Genomic DNA, 26,605 nt, shown 5'->3' with positions numbered 1-26,605 from the left:
GCATCAATATAAGGACTATAATAATGCAAATTGCTCAGAATTCCATGTTATTTTTAGGATGAACTCTTTCTCTCTCTAAAAGTTTGCTTTTCATTTAGATCTTTCATTATCGATCTTTTTATAAAAAGCCATGATAAAAGGTATTCTTTTTTTTTCTTTCAAAAAATATATACCGGTCACCAACTGTGTATCAAGGACTACATTAACATTGTAGGTACACCCAGACAAATAAAACGTGGCCACTCCTGTCTTGGAACTTAGAATCCTGGATTATTGGGGGGTGGGGGTGCAAACATGAAGCAAATAATCGCACACATGTCTGAAGAATTAAAATTTTTATAGGTGCTATGAAAGAAAAGTCCAGTGACAACAATGTTAGTATCTTTCAAATATAAAGCACGGTGAAGTCTTGATCTATTTTGAGTGGGCCTGCGTAGAAGAAATCTGTATAGCTAATTAAAAAATGTTCTTGTTTTCTACATGTTCACTGTTTTCATGACAGAAGAAAATAATATCTCAATGAAAGAAACAATCCTTAAAATACCACTGGGCAGGTTTTCTTGGTCTGGGTGGAGTTTATCTAAAAGCATGGTTAAAGACAGTGGGTTTTTTTTTTTTTTTTAGCAGTCTTGAGCCATCTTTATTTATATTATTTACGAGCTATCAAGTCTTAAGCCAGTATGTATTTATTGTATACTTTTAAGCAGATAACAATAATGCGATTTCCCTACCACCGTACCAGTTGTGTTCTCGTTGAAAGGAGTTTTCTGTATTTAAAGTCAAATTGCGTATCTTCTCTATGTAGTTTTAGTTGCCACACTTCTCACTCCTTTGTTTACACAGAGATGTGAGTAATTTAAGAGTGAGAAAGGTATCTCCCTCGACATCTCTGTTGTTTCACCCTTGATCCAGTTCCCTGGGGACCACGTGGAAAGGGTCAGGATAAAGGAAACCAGGAAACATGAGTAAAATGTGAGCAGGTTTACTGCTCTGCATCCTTTCGGCCCATGCTGGCCTAGAATGAAGATTTTCTCTACTGGCCTGTTTCTTTTCCATCAAGGCAAAATGTCAAGTTATCCTTATAAGGCTCCACTTAGAGGGGCCAATGCATGAATTAACTATTCAGCGGAGAGTCAGCCAATGTGGGAGAAACTGATAGCTAGCTCTGCAACTGCTGTATTTTAAAAAATTAAGATCCAAGATTTATAAACACATTACTAGTCTCCAAACACACCACAACCTGAACTATGCATGTGCACTAGCAGGGGCATGTGCGTACACACACACATGCGCACATACACACACACGTCCCTGCAGCGAACCAAGTTTCATACACACACACACACGCACACACACATACAAACATCCCTGCAGCTAGCCAAGTTTCATACACACATACACAAATGTGCGCGCACACACACACACACACTCATCCCTGCAGCCAGCCAAGTTTCATACACACACACTAATCCCTCTAGCCGGCCAAGTTTCATACACACACACACACACACACACACACACACACACACACACACACACCTCTCTCTCTCTGTCTCTCTCTCATCCCTGCAGCCAGCCAAGTTTCACTCCTTCCTTGCTGCTTTAATGGTCATTTAGTTTTCAATGATGTGAAGTCACTTCTTGGAGGGAGAAAAGGAAGGCATATATAGTATGATCGTCCTGTTCCTGAGGACTCCCTTAAACATTAAAAAATACTTCTTTCCTTGGCGGAGTGTTTACATTAATGAATCAGAGCATTTTAAATATTGCAGTATTCCTTAGAAAAGTTTCATTGATTTGATTCTATTCACAGACTGTTCGTGATATTTCATGTGTTTTAGCTACAAACACTTATCTAAGGTAATTATATCATCATTTTTAAAACATACTGTATTCAATTATTAAATAACTTACTGTAATATTAATTTTTCAAATGAATATGCATTAAACTTTAGCATTATGATTAAGACAGGAGATATGAACCAAGCAGATGTTTTCTTAAAAATATTATTCTTACAGATTTCTTATATGTATTTGGACTTGTTTTGGAGATATTTATATTTGTGAACTAACTCAAAGTTTAAATTGATAAATTATAATTTATCATTAGAATTTAAAGTCAGTAAGCTAAAGATTTATTTTTGGAATTCCTCCCCCCCACCCTTCCTTCCTGCCTTCCTTCCTTCTCTGTCTCTGTCTTGCCTTGCCTTGCCTTTCTTTTCTCTTTTCTTTTCTTTTTTTTCTTTCTTTTGACAGAGTCTTGCTCTGTCACCCAGGCTGGAGTGCAGTGGCATGATCTCTGCTCACTGCTGCCTGGACATCCTGGGCTCACGCGATCATCTCATCTCAGCTCTGCCAAGCAGCTGGGACTACAGGTGTGCATCACCATGCCCAGCTAGTTTTTGTATTTTTTTTGTAGAGAGGGGGTTTCACCATGTTGGTCAGGCTTTTCTTTTTCTCTCTTTTTTAACTTTCAGAGGGGGTATAATTATTTGTGTTTCTGAATATTTATAAATTTTTTTCCAAACTTATTGTTAAAACTATTTATCGTATAAGATTTCTGGATGGTTTTAGTAATGTCACTAGCATAAGCAGATGCCAGCAAAATGTTATCATATCAGTCACACATAAGTAAATTGCTATAGGACCCAAGAAGTAAATTGTGATGAAAATTTCCTTCTGAGGGAAATATGATCTCAAATGACAGGTTTTTTAGTGTTCAACTTTTATTTTAGATGCAGGGGGCACATGTACAAGCTTGTTACATGGGTATATTGTACCCAGGTAGTGAGCATAGTAAGTACCTAATAGTAGTTTTCAAGTTACATTTTATATTTGTAAGTAGAATATTTGATTTTATTTTGTGACTTCTACTTTATAGAATAGTTTTAGATTTATAGAAAAATTGTGAAGACAGTAGAGAGAATTTCCACGAACCCAATACTCCATGCTGATTGTTTCCTTTGCTGTGCAGAAGCTTTTATACTTGATGTCATCCCTTTTGTTCATTTTTGCTTTGGTTGCCTGTGCTTCCCGGGCATTTACTCGAGAAATCTTTGCCCAATCCAAAGTCCTGGAGGGTTTCCCCAAAGTTTTCTTGTAGTAATTTCAGAGTTTGAGGTCTTAGATTTAAGTCTTTAATCCATTTGGATTTGAGTTTTGTATATGGCAAGAGATAGGGGTGTAGATTCATTCTTCCACATAAGGATATCCCGTTTTCGCAGCACCGTTTATTGAAGAGATTGCCCTTTCCCCAATGTAGTTTTTGAGATTGCTGTAAAAAATGAGTTTACTGTAGATGTATGGATTTCTTTCTGGGTTCTCCATTCTGTTCCACTGGTCTGTGTGTCTGTTTTTATGGCAATACCGTGATGTTTTGGTTACTATACTTTTGTAGTATAATTGAAGTCAGGTATTGTGATTCCTTCAGTTTTGTTCTTCTTGCTCAGGGTAGCTTTGGCTATTCTAGGTCTTTTGTGTTTTCATATAATTAAACATTGTTTTTTCTATTTCTGTGAGGAATATCATTAGTAGTTTGATGGGAATTGCATTGAATCTGTAGATTGCTTTGAATAATATGGACATTTTAGCAATAGTGATTCTTCCAATGCTTGAACATGGAATAGCTTTCCATTTTTTTGTGTCTTCTTCAATTTCTTTCTTCAGTTTTGTATAGCTTTCATTCTAGAGATCTTTCATTTCTTTGGTTGATTTCTAGATATTTAATTTTATGTGTGGCTACTGTAAATGGAATTACTTTTTAAATTTTCTTTTTCAGGTTGTTCTCTGTTGGCATATAGAAATGTTAATGATTTTTGTATGATTTTGTATCCTACAACATTACTGAATTTATCAGTTCTAATAGTTTTTTTTTGGTGGAGACTTTAGGTTTTTCTAAATATAAGATCATATCATCTGCAAACAATGATAATTTGACATCTTCCTTTCAAATTTGGATGCCCTTTATTTCTTTCTCTTGTCTGATTGCTCTAGTTAGGATTTCCAGTACTATATTGAATAATGTGGTAAAAAGTGAGCATCCTTGTCATGTCCCAGATCTTAGAAGAAAGGCTTTCAGTTTCCTCACTCAGTATGATACTAGCTGTGCGTTTGCTGTATATGGTTTCTATTATGTTCATTAATGTTCCTTCTATACCCAGTTTTTTTTTAAGGTTTTTATCATGAAAGGGTGTTGAATTTTATCAAATGATTTTTCTGCATCTATGGAGATGAGATGATCATATGATTTATTCCCCTTCATTGTGTTGATATGACATATCACGTTGATTTGCTGTGTTGAACCATCTTTGTGTCCCTGAGATAAATCCTATTTTGTCATGATGAATAATCTTTTTAATATGTTACTGAATTCAGTTTGCTAGTATTTTGTTGAGGATTTTTGCATTAACATTAATCAGAGATTTTGGCCCATAGTTTTCTTTTTTTGATGGGTCTTTGTACGGTTTTGGTATTAAAGTGATATTGGTCTCATACAACGGGTTTCGAAGTATTCCCTCCTCCTCTATTTCATGGAATCGTTAGAGTGGGATTTATATTAGTTCTCTTTAAATGTTTGATAAAATTCAGCAGTGAAGCCATCAGGTCCTGGGCTTTTTTTTGCTGAGAGACTTTTCATTAGAGATTTGATCTCATTACCTGTGATTGGTCTGTTCAGGTTTTGGATTTCTATATAGTTCAATCTTGGTAGGTTTTGTGTATCTAGGGATTTATCCATTTCTAAGTTTTCCAATTATTGGCATACAGTTGCTCATGGTAGTCTCTAATGATCCTTTAATCTATGCGATATGGTTGTGATGTCTCCTTTTTTTATCTCTGATTTTATTTATTTGGGCCTTCTGTCTTTTTTTCTTAGTCTGGCTAAAGGTTTGTTAATTTTATCTTTTCAGAAAACCAGTTGATCTTTTATATTGTTTTCTTCATTGCAATTTCACTTATTTCTGCTCTGATCTTTATTATTTCATTTCTCCTACTAACTTTGGGTTCTGTTTGCCCTTTTCTAGTTTTTTAAGATGCATCATTGGGTTGTTAATTTGAAGTTTTTCTTCTTTTTTGATGTAGGCACTTACAGCTATAGACTTCCCTCTTAATACTGCTTTCGCTGTATCCCATAGGTTTTGATATGTTGTGTTTTTCATTATCATTTGTTTCCAGAAAATTTTCAATTTCCTTCTTAATTTCTTTTTTTTTTCTTTTATTATTATTATTATTATACGTTAGGTTTTATGGTACATGTGCACAATGTGCAGGTAAGTTACATATGTATACATGTGCCATGCTGGTGCGCTGCACCCACCAACTCGTCATCTAGCATTATGTATATCTCCCAATGCTATCCCTCCCCCCGTCCCCCCACCCCACAACAGTCCCCAGAGTGTGATGTTCCCCTTCCTGTGTCCATGTGTTCTCATTGTTCAATTCCCACCTATGAGTGAGAATATGCGGTGTTTGGTTTTTTGTTCTTGCGATAGTTTACTGAGAATGATGATTTCCAATTTCATCCATGTCCCTACAAAGGACATGAACTCATCATTTTTTATGGCTGCATAGTATTCCATGGTGTATATGTGCCACATTTTCTTAATCCAGTCTATCATTGTTGGACATTTGGGTTGGTTCCAAGTCTTTGCTATTGTGAATAATGCCGCAATAAACATACGTGTGCATGTGTCTTTATAGCAGCATGATTTATAGTCCTTTGGGTATATACCCAGTAATGGGATGGCTGGGTCAAATGGAATTTCTAGTTCTAGATCCCTGAGGAATTGCCACACTGACTTCCACAAGGGTTGAACTAGTTTACAGTCCCACCAACAGTGTAAAAGTCTTCCTATTTCTCCACATCCTCTCCAGCACCTGTTGTTTCCTGACTTTTTAATGATTGCCATTCTAACTGGTGTGAGATGGTATCTCATATCATGAAAATGGCCATCCTTCCCAAGGTAATTTACAGATTCAATGCCATCCCCATCAAGCTACCAATGACTTTCTTCACAGAATTGGAAAAAAATACTTTAAAGTTCATATGGAACCAAAAAAGAGCCCGCATCTCCAAGTCAATCCTAAGCCAAAAGAACAAAGCTGGAGGCATCACACTACCTGACTTCAAACTATACTACAAGGCTGCAGTAACCAAAACAGCATGGTACTGGTACCAAAACAGAGATATAGATCAATGGAACAGAACAGAGCCGTCAGAAATAATGCCACATATCTACAACTATCTGATCTTTGACAAACCTGACAAAAACAAGAAATGGGGAAAGGATTCCCTATTTAATAAATGGTGCCGGGAAAACTGGCTAGCCATATGTAGAAAGCTGAAACTGGATCCCTTCCTTACACCTTATACAAAAATCAATTCAAGATGGATTAAAGACTTAAATGTTAGACTTAATTTCTTTATTAATCCACTGGTCATTCAAGAGCATATTCTTTAATTTCTATGTTTGTAGAGTTTCCAAAATTCCTTTTGCAACTGATTTCTAGTTTTTTTTTCCATTGTGGTCAGAGAAGATACATGATATTGTTTCAATTTTTAAAAAATGTTTTAAGACTTGTTTTGTAGCCTATCCTTGTTTTGTGGTCTATCCTTGAGGAATGATCCATGTGCTGAGGAGAAGGATGTGTATTCTGTAGCTGTTGGGTGAAGTGTTCTGTAAGTATCTATTAGGTCCTTTTGATCTATAGTGCAGATTAAGTTCAGTGTTTCTTTGTTGATTTTCTGTCTAGATGACCTGTCCACTGCTGAAGGTGGGGTGTTGAAGTCTCAGGCTATGATTGTATTGGGATCTGTCTCTCTCTGTCTCTCTCTTTAGCTCTGATAATATTTGCTTTATGTATCTGGGTGCTCCAGTATTGGGTGTATATATATTTACAATTGTTATATACCCTTGCTGAATTAACCCCTTTATCATTACATAATGACCTTCTTTGTCTCTTTTTATAGTTTTTGTCTTGTAATCTATTGTGTCTGATATAAGTATGGCTATTCCTGCTCTTTGATGGTTTCCCTCTGCATGGAATATAATTTTCCATCCCTTTGTTTTCCATTTATATTTGCCTTTACAAGTAAAGTGTGTTTCTTGTAGGTAACAGATTCTTAGGGTTTTGTTTTCTTATTCAGCCACTCTTTGTCTTTTGATTGGAGAGTTTAGTCCATTTACATTCAGTGTTATTATTGATACAGACTTACCCCTGCCATTTCGTTATTTGTTTTCTCATTGTTTTGTGGTCTTCTCTTCCTTCCTCTTTTTCTTTCATTGAAGGTGATTTTCTCTGGTGGTGTGTTTTAACTTATTGCTTTTTATTTTTTGTATATCCATTGTATGTTTTTATACTTGAGGTTACCATGAGGCTTGCAAATAATATCTTATAACCCATTATTTTAAACTGATGACAACACTGATTGCATAAACAAACAAATAAGCCAAAGGAAGAAAGCTAATAAAAATTCTAAACTTTAACTTCATCTTCCCACTTTTTACCTTTTTGTTGTTTCTATTTATATCTTATTGTACTCTCTGTCTGTTGAAAAGTTATTGTAGTATTTTTTATTGGTTCATCTGTCTTTCTACTTGTCATATATAAGTAGTTCATATACCATAATGACACTGCTATAATATTCTGTGTTTCTCTGTGTACTTGCTATTACCAGTGAGTTTTGTACCTTCCGATTATTTCTTCCTCATTAATGTCCTTTTATTTCAGATTGAAGAAATTCCTTTAGCATTTCTTATAGGATAGGTCTGGTGTTGATCAAACTTCACAGTTTTGTTTGTCTGGGAAAGTCTTCTCCTTTAGGTTTGAAGGACATTTTCTCCGGATACACTACTCTCAGGTAAAAGGTTTTTGCCTTCACTTTAAATATGTCATGGCATGCTCTCCTGGCCTGTAAGGTTTCCACTGAAGAGTCTGCTGCCAGATGTCTTAGAGCGCCATTGTATGTTATTTGTTTCTTTTCTCTTGCTGCTTTTAGGATCCTTTCTTTATCCTTGAACTTTGGAAGTCTGATATTAAATGACTTGAGTTAGCCTTTGGGTTAAATCTGCTTGGTGTTCTAGAACCTTGAATATTGATATTTTCTCTAGCTTTGAGAAATTCTCTGTTATACTTTTGAATAAACTTCCTACTGCTATCTCTCTGTCTAATTCCTTGTCTTCAAGCTCACTAATTCTTTTCTTCTGCTTCATCAATTCTGCTATTAAGAGACTGATGCATTCTTCAGTATGGCAGTTGCATTTTTCAGCTCCAGAATTTCTGCTTGATTCTTTTTAATTATTTCAATTTATTTGTTAACTTTATCTGATAGGATTACCAATTCCTTCTCTGTGTTATCTTGAATTTCATTGACTTTCCTCAGCACAGCTATTTTGAATTCTCTGTCTGAAAGGCCGCATATCTCTGTCTCTCCAGGATTGGCCCCCTAGTGCCTTATTTATTTTGTTTGGTGAGGTCATGTTTTCCTGGATGGTCTTGATGCTTGTGGATGTTTGTCAGTGTCTGGGCATTAAAGAGTTAGGTATTTATTGTAGTTTTTGCAGTCTGGGCTTGTTTGTACCCATCCTTGTTGGAAAGGCTTTCCAGGTATTCAAAGGGACTTTGGTGTTGTGATGTAAGTTTCTGGTCACTGTGTCTGCACTAGGAGACACCCCATGCCCAGTAACGCTGAAGCTATTAAAGACTCTTAGAGGTACTACCTTGGTGGTCTTGGATAAAATCCAGAATTCTCAGGATTAGCAGGCAGAAGCTCTTGTTCTCTTTCATTACTCTCTCCCATATGGAGTCTCTCTCTCTCTCTTTCTCTCTATGTGCTAAGCTGCCTGGAGCTGGGGGTGGGGTGACATAAGCACCTCTGTGGCCACCACTACTGGGAATGTGTTGGGTCAGACCTGAAGCTAGCACAGCACTGGGTCTTGCCCAAAGCTCATTGTAACTACTGCCTGGCAACCACCTATGTTTGCTCAAGGTGTAGGGCTCAACAGTCAGCAGGTGGCAAAGCAAACCAGGCTGGTGACCTTCCCGTCACAGTGGCAAGATCCCCCAGGTCATAGGTCCAGAGATGCTGCTGTCCAGGAGCCAGGGCCTGGAGTCAGACACCTTAGAAATCTACCTGATGCTCTATTCTATTGCAGCTGAGCTGGTGCTGAAACCACCAGACAAAGTCCTTCCCACCCTTCCTTCCCCTTTCCCCAGGCAGAGGGGTCTCTCCTCATTTCCACCACTACCACAGGCCCATGGGAGGTACTGCCTGGCTACCGTCAACATTCACTTAATGCCCAAGGGCCTTTCAGTCAGCTTGTGGTGAGTGCTACCAGGCCTGGAACTCACCCTTCAGGGCAGTGGGCTTTCTTCCAGCCCAGGGCAGGTCCAGAAATGCCACCCAAGAGCCAAGGCCTGGAATCGGGGACCACAAAAGCCTGCTTGGTGCTGCTCCCCACTGCGGCCAAGCTGGTACCTAAGCTGATTTTTGGTTCTTATGAAGGTGCTTTTTGTGTAGATCATTATAAAATTTGGTGTTCCTGAGGGGAGGATGAACAGTGGAGGCTTCTACTTGGTCATCATGCTCCACCTCCTCTCCAACATACGGTTTTTTACAGTAGATCTGAATAATATGTCTTGTCTTTATTACTGATTTTATTGTGCTGATTAAAAATGGTAACCTTCACAAGTATATAATTGTTTTTTAGACCAAAGTACCAGGAAGTAAGCATTTGGTCTTCTGGTGCTTCAAGAGATGAAATGGAAGCCAGATAGTACATTTTGATGTATCTCTAGTTATGACCAAATTTATACATGTCATTACACCAAAAAGTACTACTAGCAAGTAGTGAAATGATTTCATGGCATGTATAAATGGTGTCAAGTCAAATGGTAACTCTGAGAACTTAATTAAAGATGATCTGAGGGAGGAAAACAATGCTTTCCTTTTTTTGTGGCACATCCACAGGACCACAGTTCACAAGCCACAAAAGTCATTTGAAAAAATGTCCCATGAGACTTGCCCTTCATAGCAGTCTCTCAGCTCCTGGCATTTCACATTATTGGAACAGATATGACATTTTACATTCTTTTTGTTTCATGTGTGTCTGTAGTCCTGCTGTTAGCATGGTGCTCTGGCATAGCAGGAAGCTTTAGTGAAGCAGCTAAAAGGGCAGGCTCTGGAACTTCCTAGCTGTGCAGTCTTGGGCAAGTCACTTAACTTGGCTGTGTCTCTTCATCATCTATAACAGCAGTCCCCAACCTTTTTGGCACCAGGGACTGGTTTCGTGGAAGACCATTTTTTTCCACAGAACTGGGGGGTGGGGGGTGGTTTCTGGATGAAATTGTCCCACCTCAGACCATCAGGCATTAGATTCTAATGAGTGCACAACCCAGACCCCTCACATGCTCCGTTTGTAGATTCTACAAAGAACAGAGGACCTACCCCTTAGAATTGTGAAAATTAAGTTATTTCTTGTTAAAATATGGAGCACAATTTCTAGCAGCAAGATAGCATTTAACAAAAGTCAGCTATTATTATAGTAGACAATGAATAACTATTGAGTCAATGAGAGAAGGAGGTCCATGATCATGTAAATAGGCATCATCCTTCTTAATTCGGGTTCACATATTAGAGGTAAGTTCAACTTCTGATTTTCTTTAAAACATTTCATTGAAGAATATAGCCTTTTTTTTTTCAGATGCTGTCTTCGCAGGTGCCATGCCTACAATGGCAAGCGTCAAGCTGTCTACACTTCATCCCATTGTGAATCATTCACATTATGAAGATGCAGACTTGAGGTTGGCGGCCGATGAGTATTTCATCAAGACTCACTTGGTGACTCCCAATTCTTAGGAATTGGGGAAATTTTTACACACACACAGACACACATACACACACACAACTCGTCCTCATTTTCATGCTGGAAGTTAAAAAAAAATTGACAATAACCATCCAGAAATGACAATACGTACCTGTTGCCTCTGGAGCAAGCAGACCTCTGAAAACTGAAAAATGCAAAAGCCAGTTTTCCCAAAGTGACAAATGTGTCACATATTTATGATGTGTGTGTGTATTCCAGTAAAACTACTAGGTAATTGGAAGAGGAGGTAGGATGGATTTTACTCACAGCCATGGTTTGCCAACCCCTGCTCTACACTGCAAGCCCCACTCTGATTTAAGAAATGATTTCTAGATCTTGCTGGTGGCCAATGACTAGCTTTTTGTGACAGGTAGAAAAAGTACATGAAAGTTGCTATTACACACTACGTGCTTTCATGAAAATTTAGAGTATTTTTGCTGGCTGATTATGAGAACTTTAGTTTCCATTGATGTCTAAAAGTTTTGCTTTCCTTAAATGGCTGGTTTAAAAAATTATTTTGCTTATTCTAGTAATTTTCAGGGTAATCTTTTTTTAAAGTGGATTTTTGGCCTATTGTTAGAGGCAAATCTTTAAATCATTTATAAGTTTTAGGTCTGCTGTCTAGGAGCCAGGGTTGGAGTCAGACACCTTAGAAATGTACCTGATGCTCTCTCTGTTCTACTGCAGTGAACTGGCATGGAAACCACTGTGGTGACTGAGCATCATATGCTTGAAATTCTAAGCAACATCCAATGCATAAGTGATAGCTTGTCAGGATTTTGTAAGAACTCCCACTACGGTCAAATCACCTATTGTACCATATTTTGGTGACCATCCCCATTTCTCAAGATTCTGTGAAGGTGATTTTCCTACCTCTTCTGACACCCTGGATGCACATTGTCTAAGTGTTCTACTTGATACACTCAATTTCAATTCATGTATTTGTCAGAGCTTCTTTAGATGAAATTAAGCATTGAAAGATATTTTTTCATTACATTCAGTCTCTGTCAGAATATATTCTCTGAAAACTTTGTGAATTATGAGAAGAAAACTTTATATCCTAAGCTGTTCTCTGCTACCCAGTACAACTTTAGACTATTTTATATACTAATGAGCAGTATATGCAAAATTAAAATTGCTGTAAGTTTTATTACATTCAAAATATAAGTAGGAATGTGGAAACTGCCATCCCCAAAATAGTTGATGCTGTTTTGAATCCTGTATATCAGTGTCCCTTCCAGTGAGTACTGAGATTTCAATTTGCTAGTAAGATTTTTTTAGTCTATTCTATTATTCATTTTAAAATCTTTTAAACTATTGTTTAAATTTAAAGGGCCCAGACAAAAATAGTTTGTTCTACATATAGTCGAAAATCTGCCAAAGAAGTAAGAGATAAATTGTTGGAGTTACATGTGAATTATTGTGTTTTAGAAGAGGCATGGTGTGTTGTGAGAACTAAGTGAGTATTAACCCTATGCTATCTGATATGGTATATTTTTAAGCAACAGATGTTTCACTTTATTACAGTAGTCCTGATTCTTTAAGAAATTTTAATTTAAATTCATTAAAATATTATCCCGGTATCTTAGTTTAAATTATTTCATCTAGAGGAGTAAAATTATACTATCAATGAAGTAGAATTTAATTCCAAACATTATAGTATATTTTAATATCCTGATTTTTCAATTTAACATCTTCTACTTAGTTTTTTTTCATAATTTTTGAAATATTTATGAAAATTTTTATTAGATATCTGAAATATGGATTTGAATTCACAACAAAGTGAGATATTGACATTCTGTATTATACAGCTGAATTATATTGGATTTGTAAGGCTTAAAAGTGAGATCTACCAAGCAAATGGAAAACAAAAAAAGGCAGGGGTTGCAATCCTAGTCTCTGATAAAACAGACTTTAAACCAACAAAGATCAAAAGAGACAAAGAAGGCCATTACATAATGGTAAAGGGATTAATTCAACAAGAAGAGCTAACTATCCTAAATATATATGCACCCAATACAGGAGCACCCAGATTCATAAAGCAAGTCCTGAGTGACCTACAAAGAGACTCAGACTCCCACACATTAATAATGGGAGACTTTAACACCCCACTGTCAACATTAAACAGATCAACGAGACAGAAAGTCAACAAGGATACCCAGGAATTGAACTCAGTTCTGCACCAAGCAGACCTAATAGACATCTACAGAACTCTCCACCCCAAATCAACAGACTATACATTTTTTTCAGCACCACACCACACCTATTCCAAAATTGACCACATACTTGGAAGTAAAGCTCTCCTCAATAAATGTAAAAGAACAGAAATTATAACAAACTCTCTCTCAGATCACAGTGCAATCAAGCTAGAACTCAGGATTAAGAATCTCACTCAAAACCGCTCAACTACATGGAAACTGAACAACCTGCTCCTGAATGACTACTGGGTACATAACGAAGTGAAGGCAGAAATAAAGATGTTCTTTGAAACCAACGAGAACCAAGACACAACATACCAGAATCTCTGGGATGCATTCAAAGCAGTGTGTAGAGGGAAATTGATAGCACTAAATGCCCACAAGAGAAAGCAGGAAAGATCCAAAATTGACACCCTAACATCACAATTAAAAGAACTAGAAAAGCAAGAGCAAACACATTCAAAAGCTAGCAGAAGGCAAGAAATAACTAAAATCAGAGCAGAACTGAAGGAAATAGACACACAAAAAACCCTTCAAAAAATTAATGAATCCAGGAGCTGGTTTATTGAAAGGATCAACAAAATTGATAGACCGCTAGCAAGATTAATAAAGAAAAAAAGAGAGAAGAATCAAATAAATGCAATAAAAAATGATAAAGGGGATATCACCACTGATCCCACAGAAATACAAACTACCATCAGAGAATATTACAAACACCTCTACGCAAATAAACTAGAAAATCTAGAAGAAATGGATAAATTCCTCAACACATACACCCTCCCAAGACTAAACCAGGAAGAAGCTGAATCTCTGAATAGACCAATAACAGGAGCTGAAATTGTGGCAATAATCAATAGCTTACCACCAAAAAAAGTCCAGGACCAGATGGGTTCACAGCCGAATTCTACCAGAGGTACAAGGAGGAGCTGGTACCATTCCTTTTGAAACTATTCCAATCAATAGAAAAAGAGGGAATCCTCCCTAACTCATTTTATGAGGCCAGCATCATCCTGATACCAAAGCCTGGCAGAGACACAACAAAAAAAGAGAATTTTAGACCAATATCCTTGATGAATATTGATGCAAAAATCCTCAATGAAATACTGGCAAACAGAATCCAGCAGCACATCAAAAAGCTTATCCACCATGATCAAGTGGGCTTCATCCCTGGGATGCAAGGCTGGTTCAATATACGCAAATCAATAAATGTAATCCAGCATATAAACAGAACCAAAGACAAAAACCACATGATTATCTCAATAGATGCAGAAAAGGCCTTTGACAAAATTCAACAACCCTTCATGCTAAAAACTCTCAATAAATTAGGTATTGATGGGACGTCTCAAAATAATAAGAGCTATCTATGACAAACCCACAGCCAATATCATACTGAATGGGCAAAAACTGGAAGCATTCCCTTTGAAAACGGGCACAAGACAGGGATGCCCTCTCTCACCACTTCTATTCAACATAGTGTTGGAAGTTCTGGCCAGGGCAATTAGGCAGGAGAAGGAAATCAAGGGTATTCAATTAGGGAAAGAGGAAGTCAAATTGTCCCTGTTTGCAGATGACATGATTGTATATCTAGAAAACCCCATTGTCTCAGCCCAAAATCTCCTTAAGCTGATAAGCAACTTCAGCAAAGTCTCAGGATACAAAATCAATGTACAAAAATCACAAGCATTCTTATACATCAATAACAGACAAACAGAGAGCCAAATCATGAGTGAGCTCCCATTCACAATTGCTTCAAAGAGAATAAAATACCTAGGAATCCAACTTACAAGGGATGTGAAGGACCTCTTCAAGGAGAACTACAAACCACTGCTCAAGGAAATAAAAGAGGATACAAACAAATGGAAGAACATTCCATGCTCATAGGTAGGAAGAATCAACATCGTGAAAATGGCCATCCTTCCCAAGGTAATTTACAGATTCAATGCCATCCCCATCAAGTTACCAATGACTTTCTTCACAGAATTGGAAAAAAATACTTTAAAGTTCATATGGAACCAAAAAAGAGCCCGCATCTCCAAGTCAATCCTAAGCCAAAAGAACAAAGCTGGAGGCATCACACTACCTGACTTCAAACTATACTACAAGGCTACAGTAACCAAAACAGCATGGTACTGGTACCAAAACAGAGATATAGATCTATGGAACAGAACAGAGCAGTCAGAAATAATGCCACATATCTACAACTATCTGATCTTTGACAAACCTGAGAAAAACAAGCAGTGGGGAAAGGATTCCCTATTTAATAAATGGTGCTGGGAAAACTGGCTAGCCATATGTAGAAAGCTGAAACTGGATCCCTTCCTTACACCTTATACAAAAATCAATTCAAGATGGATTAAAGACTTAAATGTTAGACCTAAAACCATAAAAACCCTAGAAGAAAACCTAGGCAATACCATTCAGGACATAGGCATGGGCAAGGACTTCATGTCTAAAACACCAAAAGCAAGGGCAACAAAAGCCAAAATTGACAAATGGGATCTAATTAAACTAAAGAGCTTCTGCATAGCAACGGAAACTACCATCAGAGTGAACAGGCAACCTACTAATCTGACAAAGGGCTAATATCCAGAATCTACAATGAACTCCAACAAATTTACAATAAAAAAACAAACAACCCCATCAAAAAGGGGGCGAAGGACATGAACAGACACTTCTCAAAAGAAGACATTTATGCAGCCAAAAAACACATGAAAAAATGCTCACCATCACTGGCCATCAGATAAATGCAAATCAAAACCACAATGAGATACCATCTCACACCAGTTAGAGTGGCAATCATTAAAAAGTCAGGAAACAACAGGTGCTGGAGAGGATGTGGAGAAATAGGAACACTTTTACACTGTTGGTGGGACTGTAAACTAGTCCAACCCTTGTGGAAGTCAGTGTGGCAATTCCTCAGGGATCTAGAACTAGAAATTCCATTTGACCCAGCCATCCCATTACTGGGTATATACCCAAAGGACTATAAATCATGCTGCTATAAAGACACATGCACACTTATGTTTATTGCGGCATTATTCACAATAGCAAAGACTTGGAACCAACCCAAATGTCCAACAATGATAGACTGGATTAAGAAAATGTGGCACATATACACCATGGAATACTATGCAGCCATAAAAAATGATGAGTTCATGTCCTTTGTAGGGACATGGATGAAATTGGAAATCATCATTCTCAGTAAACTATCGCAAGAACAAAAAACCAAACACCGCATATTCTCACTCATAGGTGGGAACTGAACAATGAGAACACATGGACACAGGAAGGGGAACATCACACTTCGGGGACTGTTGTGGGGTGGGGGCAGGGGGGAGGGATAGCACTGGGAGATATACCTAATGCTAGATGACGAGTTAGTGGGTGCAGCGCACCAGCATGGCACATGTATACATATGTAACTTACCTGCACATTGAGCACATGTACCATAAAACCTAAAGTATAAGAATAATAATAATAAAATAAATAAAAAAAAGACTTAAAAGTGACAAAAACCAAAATGACATAATAAGAAAAACATTCCGAATTAAAATTTTTTAATTTCTAAATTTTGAATCTCTAAAAATCATAAAATTCTAAGATGTGTAATGGATCTTTTGAGTCCTTTGTTTAGACTCCTAAGCACAGATACTAGCTGCTGCACATGACCAGAAATTCAGGCACATTAATTGTCTCCTAGAACAACACATTGGCAATCAGAAGAACAAAACAGGTTCTGCAGTCACTTCAGTATATCATTTACAATGTGCAAAAAGTTTCAGAGATGCAAACTAAAATGAGAAAGTATGACCAACACTGAGAAAAATAAGTTAATAGAAACCGATTCAAGTAGGTCCAGATGTTGGATTTAGCAGCCAAAGACTGCAAAGCCACTATTACAAATACATTCAAAGGCTTAAGAAAAATATATTCAATGAATTAAAAGAAAACATGGTATCCATGAGTGAAGAGCTATGGAATCTCAGCAGAAATAGAAACACTCCAGCCCCCATGGGAATTCTAGAGCTGAAAAGTATAATAAATGAAATGAAAATCATTTAAATGTACTCAACAATTCTGAGATGAAAACAGAACATTTGAACAGAAGATGCAGTGAATTTGAAGATAGATCAAGAGAGAATAGTTAATCAAAAGAACAGGAGCCAAAAAGGTTGAAAAATAACCAAAGCCACAGACCTACGTAACATTAAGTAGTTCAACACATGCATAATTTTAGTATTAGATGTAATGAAAAAAAGAACATGACAGAAAAAATATTCAAGAAATGTTGGCCAAAAATTTCTCAAGTTTCATAAAAGCTGCTAACTTAGACATCTGCTAAGCTCAACAAATCCAACTGGGTGAAGCCCAAAGAAAACCAAAGCAAGGCACATGTAGTCAAAATGGTAAAATCAAAGATTAAGAGAAAATCTTGAAAATAAGAGAAAAAATGATATGCTATATAAACATCTGACTTCTCAACATAAATAGTGGAAATTAACAGACACTGGAATGATAATTCAAAGTGCTGAAGACGAAAAATCAAGAATTCTATATTTAATGAAATTATCTTTTTAAAATGGAGGCCAAAAATACATTTTTCAGATCAACAAAATATAAGATAATTTGATGGTAACAGATTTATACTTCAGGATGGACAAGAAGTTCTGTCAGCTGATGAGAAATGATGCCAGATGGTAACTCAGATATACAAGAAATACTGAAATGCGCTGGAAATGGTAAATATGTGGATATTAATCACTATACATTTTTCTTCTCTGAAAAGCTTTAAAAGACATTATTTAAGGCAAAGGTGATACCATTATATTTTTTACTTTATGACAGAAATTAAATACACATGACAATAGCACAAAAATTGAGTAAATGGAAATGTATGATTTACTAGAAATAACGCAATTTAAATGGTAAGTAAATCATGATATGTTAAAGATGCTTGTTGTCATCCCTATCAAAACCACTCAAAAAATAAATAAAACAGTGGACAAAAAAAGAGCATAATGGCAAGCCTAGACATGGATGAGCCTGGATACATTAAGTGAAATAAGTCAGCCACAGAAAGATGAATAGTGCATGTTGTCACTCTTGTGGAAGCTCAAAGAAGTAGCTCACAGAAGTAGAGCAGAATTGTGGTAATTAGAGGCTGAGTGGGAAGAGTAGGGAGGAGAAGAAGATAAGGAGAGGTTGGTTAAGAGATACAAAACTACAGATAAATAGAAGGAATAAGTTCTAGTGTTCTCTGGCACTGTAGAGTGAATATTAGTTAACAGTAACTTATCGTATATGCCAAGAAAGCCAGAACAGAGGATTCTGAATGTTCCCAGCACAAACAGGTGGTAAACATTTGAGGTGATGGATATCCTAATTACCCTGATTTGATCATTACACATTGTAATTATGCATTGAAATATCACTCTATACTCCCTAAATATGTACAAGTATTACTTGCCAACTAAAAATAAAAGGGGAAAACACCTAAACATATAACCAACTTAAGACCCAGCAATTGTACTGGGCATTTTTTCGCAGACAGGTGAAAAGTTGTGTTCACACAAAATTCTGTAGAAAAATGTCTTTAGCAGCTTTATTTGTAATAGCCTAAACCTGAAACAACCCAGATGTTTTTCGCAAGGTGAATGGTTAAATAATAGTGATCTATTCATACCATGGAATACTGCTCAGCAATAGGATCAAACTATTGATACACTCAAGATCCTGCATGAATCTCCAGATAATTGTTTGAATGAAGAAAAGACAATCCCCAAAGGTTACATACTGTATGATTCCATTTATATAACTGTCTTCAAATGACAAGATTATAGATATGGATAATGATTTGTGGTTGCGAGGGGTTAGGGTGGGGTGGGAATGTGGGGGAAGTATAGTATGTGTGGCTGTACAAGGGATCTCTGTGGTGATGGAAATGCTCTCTATCACCATTCTATCAATGTGAATTATCTGGCTGTGATATACAAATGTTCAAGATGTTACCGTGGCGAGGGACACTATCTAAAGACTGTACAAGAGCTACTTGTATTATTTCTCACTTAATGTGGATCTCCAAATGTCTTGAAATAATTTTTTTTTTAAAAAAGCACAATAGCAAGCCTATATCAAACCATATCAGTAATTTCAAAGTGAAAGAGGACTAAATTCTTCCTAACAAAAGGCGGAGATTGGCAAACTGAATACAAGAGCAAAATCTATCTATGGGCTGCCTACAAGAGGTGCATTTTAAATACAAATATGTATATTGGCTGAAGGAAAAAGAATGGAAAAGATAGCATGTGAGTAAACATTAGAAAGCTGAAGTGAAAAATGTAAAAATATTAGATAAGATAGATGTTAAGACAAAGAATATTACTAGAAACGACTATGTTTTATAAGGCAAAATAGTTCAGTACAGGAGAAAGATACAATAATTTGAGTGCATATGAACTTAAAAGAGAATATCAAAATACATGAAGCAAAAATTGACAGAACCCAAAAGGCAACAAACAAGATTAAAATGGAATTATAAAAATCACTCAATCCAAAATAAGGCAGAAGAAGTGGAAAAGGGAGACAAAGATCAGGTGGAACAAAGAGAAAACACCGAGATGACAGACTTAAATCTAACCATATCAATTACCACATTAAGTGTAAATGGACTTGTGGTAGGCTGAATAATGAGCCCCCCACGATGGCTGTGTCCTAATTCCCAGAAGTTGTGAATTACGTTACTCACATGGAAAAAGAAAATTTGCAAATGTGATTAAGTTAATGCTCATGAGATGTGGAGATTATCCTTATTATCCAGGTAGGACAAATGTAATCACAAAGTCTTTATAAGGAGGAGGCAAAAGAGTAAGAGATCAAAAAGGTGATGTGATGGTAGAAGAAGTTGGAGTGATACAAGGCCACAAGCCAAGGAATGAGGCCAGCTTCTAGGGCTGGAAAAGGCAAGGAAGTGGATTTTCTTCTAGAGCCTCCTGAAGGATTGGAGTCCTGCCAATACCGTGATTTTAGACTTATGAGCTCCAAAATTTGAAAGGGAATAAATACATGTTGCTTTAAGCAACTGTTTATGGTAATCTGTTATAGCAGCAATAGGAAACGAATATAGCTCTAAACACCACAAATGAAAAGCAAGAACTGTCAGATTGCATAGCAAAGCAAGACCGTATTATAGGCTACTTTCAAGAAATGTATTTAAATGTAAAGAAACAAAGAGGTTAAAAGTTAACAGATAGCAAAAGGGCATGTGATGCTACTACTAGTCAGTGAAAGCTGGTGTAGCTGTAATAACATCAAAGTACATTTGAATGCTAAGAATATTATCAAGGTTAAACAAGGATTTTTAAATGAAGAAGGGATCTATATTTCAAGAGGATGTAGCAACCCTGAACATTTATGCACTTACATAACAGAGCTTCAAATATAGGAAGCACAACTGATAGAACTTTATGAAAAAATAGACAAATCTACAATATAGTTAGAAATTTTAATAGCCTTCTCTAAATAATTTGTAGAATAAAAAGAAATTTAGCAAGAATACAGAAGACTTGAATAACGCCATCAACCAATATGACCTAATTGACATTTATAGTACACACCACCCTAGAACCGCAAAATAGACATTCAAGCACACACAGACTATCAAAAAAGACCATTTTCTAGGCCACAAAACAAGTATTGACACATTTAAAATACTTTAGATCATGTAAAGTACAATCTCTGACTACAATGAAATTAAATTAGAAATCAGTAACAGAATTTTATATGGAAATTCCCTCAAATGTTTAGAAACTAAGTAATACACTTCCAGATAATCCATGGTCAAGAAGAAACAAAACGAGGGTATGTTTCAATGTATTTTGACCTAAGGGAAAATGAGAACACCATCCCACTATTTGGGATGCAGATACAGCAGTAGAGAGATTTGTTTTTATGTTGAATGCCTATAATAGAAAAAGAAGAAAGGCCTCATTATCAGTCACTCGGCTTCACCTTAAGGAACTAGAAAAAAAGAACAAGTAAACTCCAAAGTAAGGAGAAGAAAGCATAAAGATTAGAATCAAAATCAGTGTGAATTTCCCCCCAAAACAGGGAAAAGTCAATAAAACCAAACACTGATTCTTGAGAAGATTAATAGAATTGATTAACTTCTACCCAGACTAAAAGATTGAAGACAGAAATTACTAATATCAGGAATAAGAAAGATTTTATCACTACAGGATCTGAAGAAATGAAAAGGATAATGAGGGAGTTTTAGGAACAACTTTACTCCACTAAGTAGGACAAAATAGATAAAATGGACAAGTTCCTTGAAAGATGCAAAACCAAAGCTCACTTAAGAAATAGAAAATCTTATATCTATTACCTTATTATGAATGACCTTATATCTATTAATAAAATTATACTTGTAGTAAAAAGAATTGTCACAAAGAAAACTTTAAGACAGGTATCTTCACTGGAAATAATTCCAGTTCTACAAACTATTCCAGAAAATTCAAAAGGAGGGATTACTTCCCAACTGGTTCTGTGAGGTCAGCATTATCCTGATACCAACATGAGAGAAACATTACAATAAAAGCAAACAACCAATCAAAATTTATCATGAACACATATGTGAAATTTTTAAGTAAAATTGCAACAAATGAATCCAGCAATATATTAAAGAAAGACAACACATAATGTGCAAGTGGAGTTTATCCCAGGAATGCAAAGTTGTCTCACTATTTGAAAACCAATCAGGTGAATTCACCATAGTAACAAACTGAAAAAGAAAGACCGCATCATCTTGCATCATCCTCTCAGTATGTTCAGGAAAAAGTATTTGACACAATTCAGTATCCATAACTGATTAAAAACTCTCAGCAAACTAGGAGTAGAAGGTAACTTGCTACTAAGAATCTAAGAATATAAAATTTCTGGAAGAAAATATGGAAGAAAATTATTGTAACCTTGGATTAGGATAAGATTTCTCAGATACAGTAACATCATCATGATCCACAAGAGAACACATTGATAAATAGGACTTCATAACTGTAAACCTCTGCTTTTTTATAAACAGTGTTAGAATTAAAAGATAAACCACAGTCTGGGAGAAAATATTTTCAAAGCCTATGTCTGATAAAGGACTTTCTCTAGATGTATAAAGAACTCTCAAAACCCAATAATAATAAAACAACCCAATTAGAAATGGACAAAATAGGCTGGGCGCAGTGGGTGGCTCACACCTGTAATCCCAGGATTTTGGGAGGCCAAGGCGGGTGGATCACCTGAGGTCAGTAGTTTGAGATCAGCCTGGCCTACATGGTGAAACCCCATCTCTACTAAAAATACAAAAAGTTAGTCAGGCGTGTTGGTGGGCGCATATAATCCCAGATACTCAGGAGGCTAAGGCAGGATAATCGCTTGAACCCAGGAGACGGAGGTTGCAGTGAGCCGAGATTGTGCCGTTGCACTCCAGTCGGCGACAGAGCAAGACCTTGTCTCAAAAAAAAGACAAAAGACAAAAGGACAGATGGCAAATAATCACACAAAAAGATGCTTGCTGTTACTAGTGATTTGTGAAATGCAAATGCAAATTACAGCGAGATATCACTAAACAATAAAATAGCTATAATTGAAAAAAAAAACTGATCATGCCAAGTGTTGCTGACACTATGGAGGACTTAGAACTCTCATACACCAGTGGTCCAAAAGTAATATGGTACAACCACTCTGCAAGACAGTTTAGCAATTTTATTAAAAGTTAAACATACAACTACTATATTTATTAAGATAAAAGAAAGCATATATCCATCCCAGTAATTGTACACAAATGTTCCTAGCACCTTATTTTCTGTAATAGCCCCAAACTGGAAACAACCCACTTATTTATCAACAGATGAATGTATAAACACACTATTAGAATATCCAAACAGTGTAAATACTACTCACTAATAAAAATGAACAAACTATTGAACAGCAATATGGATGGATCTCAAAATAATTCTACTGAGGACAAGAAGCCAGCCAAAAAAGGAAGCATGCAATAATTAGGATTACAAGCAGGCAGAAGTAAACTTTTGGGAGAGATGGATATGTTCATGATTTTTATTGTGGCTGCTGTTTTACAGGTGTATACATATGTTAATATGTATCAAAGTGGATACTAAGTATGTGCAGCTTATTGAGTAATTATTGAACAATTACGCCTTAATACATCTGCTAAAAAAATATGGCAGACTTTTACCCAGAATATACAAAGAACTCTCACACGTCAATAAGAAACAACACAAAATTTGGCAAAATATTTGAATAGACATTCCACCAAAGAAGATATTTTGAATCATCCATAACCATACTATAATGATTAAAATTACAAAAACTGATACAACTTAAACTCTCATGCATTGTTGGTGGAAATGAAAAATGGTGCATCTACTCTAGAAAACAGTTTTGAACTTGCTTATAAAGATAAATCCACACTTAATCATACATAACCATGCAACCCAGCAATTCCACTCCTAGGTGTTTCCCTAAGAGAAATGATAACATATGTCCACAAAAAGCCTTGTCCATGAATGTTTATAGTGGCATTGTTCATGATCACCAAAAACTCAAAACATCTCAAATGTTCACTAACTTGCAAATGGATAAACAAATTGTGTTCTCTATATACAATGAAATATTATTTAGCAACAAAAAGGAAGGAACTACTGAACCACAACAGAAGTTGTAGGAACTACAGCTCAGATATGAATATCAAAAACATGCTATGGTAAAGAAGCCAAAAATGAAAAGACTATATAATATATTTATATGAAATCCTAGAAAAAGCAAAACTATAGTGCAGAAAGCACAGTAGTTGCCTGAGGCCATGTTTGGGGAAGGTGGTAGATTGCAAAAGGGCACAGGGAACTTGTGGGAGTGATGGAAATTTTCTGTATTATGATTGTGGTAGTGCTTACACATCTATACACATTTGCCCATACCTGGCAAACTTTACACATAAAATAGGTGAAATTTTATTGTGTATAACTTATACTTCAATATAGATGTTAAAAAATTAGAAATCAATTTTGTCTGACTCCTTCCCTTTAATGACTGCCATGCAGGATTACTCTGTAGGGAGGAATAGTGTCTCATTTAGCCCAGTCATAGAGCCACCCAAAATGGGAAAGAATTGAAGAAAACAAATTGCCATAAGAGCCTCCTCTCCCTGCCTTGGATGATTTCATGCTAATCCAAGGCAGTTTATGCTAAAAAATATGAAATTCATCAGGAATTGAATTAGGTTTTAATTTGTCTTATTTTACTACAAATGGGCCTTATGTTTAGATGGTGATGGCACTTGGAAAGTATATTTATGTTTGTTTCATCTTGAAAGTGAGCTTTTAAATACATATTTATGAATGTATATTGAAGCTTTATTATTAGGATATGTCTTTCATTTGGTTAAATGAGATGTGAAAAGGCAACATACTTAATTTCATTCTATTTTTTAAATTTCTAAACATTGAAATTATGTTTTTTGAAATGACACTTTAAAATATTTAACTTATTAAATAAATTTGTCTGAAAATCTAGATGTGTGTTATGTATCTATTTTCTCTAGACAGGAATACATTTCTAATATGGATATATATGTCTATCTTTTTTCAGGCCTGGTTGCAGTATGCTTGAAATCTGGGATGTGGAAGACCCTTCCAATGCAGCTAACCCTCCTTTATGTAGCGTCCTGCTCAAAGATGCCAGGCCTTACTTCACCACAGTATTTCAGAATAGTGTGTACAGAGTACTGAAGGTTAACTGAGAAGGAAACTACCCATTACACTATGGCACAATGCCGTGTGTCAAAAACAATCACCCTTTGGCTTATTTACATTAATAAAAATCACAAGCTTTAATAACAGACACTTAAAAATAAGATAAAAATGGATTGAAAGTTTTTCTGATTACTAAATTACTTTTCTGTTCATTGAATGTCAGCCTTATTAAGCTTGTCATATAAATTATTAAATCATTCATGTCATACTGCATAAACATGTTCATTTCAGAGTTTTAAAGAGAAATGTATATAAAAGAACAATGAATTTTAATAAATCAAGGGTATGTAAGTCCTTTTCATCCAACTAGGTGAATTGCTTCAGATTTTCTCTAGTACCACAGTGTACCCACTCAAACTCTTTGAACCACTTAGGGCAGAGGAATGCAAGTCCTGCCAAGTGGACCCAGCGGCAAAGGTGAGGGACCCCAATTGCAGGAGTATGTGTTGCTTGGGCTCCTGGGAGCCGCAGTTGGAGCTGGCATCCCTGGGGACCAGATAACAGCGTGCAGCAGAAGAGACACATCCCCAGAGCTGGGAAGGTCTGGATCGGGTGTATTCGTTTCTTACCACAAACTGGGTGGTTTAAAACAACAGAAACTTGTCTCACAGTTCTACAGACTCAAAGTTCAAAATCAAGGTGTCAGCAGAGCCATGTTCTCTAGGGAATTTAAAGTCTCTAGGGAATAATATTTCCTTGCTTCTAACTCCTTTGGTTGCCAACCTTGGCATTCCTTGGCTTATGCAAGCCCTGCCTCTGTCTTCACATGGCCTTATTTCACCTGTGTCTCCTCTGTGTTTTCAAATTTCCTTGTAAGGACACCGGTCATAGGATTTAGGGCCCATCATATTCCAGTATGACCTCATTCGAGTGCAGTGGCACCATCTTGGCTCACCGCAACCTCTGCCTCTCAGGTTCAAGCGATTCTCCTGCCTCAGCCTCCCAAGTAGCCAGGATTACAGGCTCACACCATCATCACACTGGGGTAATTTTTGAATTTTTAGTAGAGATGGGGTTTCACCATGTTGGTCTGGCTGGTCTCAAACTCCTGACCTCAAATGATCTGCCCGCCTCGGCCTCCCAAAGTGATGGGATTACAGGTGTGAACCACCACACCCAAGTCTGACCTCATCTTAATTTGATTACATCTGCAAAGAGCTCTTCTCTAAATAAAGGCACATTCACAGGTACTGAGGCTAGGAGTTCAACATGTCTTTTGGGGCTGCGCGCAGTGGCTCATGCCTATAATCCCAGCATTTTGAGAGGCCAAGGTGGGTGGATCACCTGAGGTCAGGAGTTCGAGACCAGCCTGGCCAACATGGCAAACCCCAACTCTACTAAAAATACAAAAAATTACCTAGGTATGGTGGCAGTCGCCTGTAATTCCAGCTACTCAGGAGGCTGAGGCAGAAGAATTGCTTGAACCTGGGAGGCAGAGGGTGCAGTGAGCTGAGATCATGCTACTGCACTCCAGCCTGGGCAACAGAGTGAGACTCTGTAAAAAAAAAAAAAAAAAGTCTTTTGGGAGAACAGAATTGATCCATAACACAAGCAAAGTGACCAAACCCAGGAAAAGCCAGCTGTAAAACCAGCCAGGGTGGGAGCCCAAGGCCACCCAGTAGATGAGAGCTGTCTAATGGTCTAATGCCTTCATGTCTCCTCCACCCTCTGGCCTTGGTCTTGGGAAGCAACGCTCAGCAAGCGAGAGGCGGTGGGGATGGCAAGGAA

At 36.8% G+C, this 26,605-nt stretch overlaps 1 protein-coding gene across 1 annotated transcript in view; it reads left to right on the top strand.

The window, feature by feature from the left end:
• The window catches only part of LOC100450355 (probable C-mannosyltransferase DPY19L2), a 65,109-nt gene extending 38,739 nt beyond the window's left edge, over nt 1-26,370 (top strand). Inside the window, 4 exon segments of the mRNA XM_054560769.1 lie at nt 9,214-9,385; nt 10,701-10,800; nt 12,196-12,321; nt 24,714-26,370. Coding sequence (XP_054416744.1) covers nt 9,214-9,385; nt 10,701-10,800; nt 12,196-12,321; nt 24,714-24,864 — 549 coding nt within the window. The 3' untranslated portion in view covers nt 24,865-26,370.
• Nucleotides 26,371-26,605: the final 235 nt, after the last annotated feature.

The sequence above is a fragment of the Pongo abelii genome, chromosome 6 (genome assembly GCF_028885655.2).
Source record: "Pongo abelii isolate AG06213 chromosome 6, NHGRI_mPonAbe1-v2.0_pri, whole genome shotgun sequence".
In the NCBI taxonomy this organism is placed as follows: domain Eukaryota; kingdom Metazoa; phylum Chordata; class Mammalia; order Primates; family Hominidae; genus Pongo; species Pongo abelii.
This window is presented reverse-complemented; position numbering and strand designations above follow the sequence as displayed.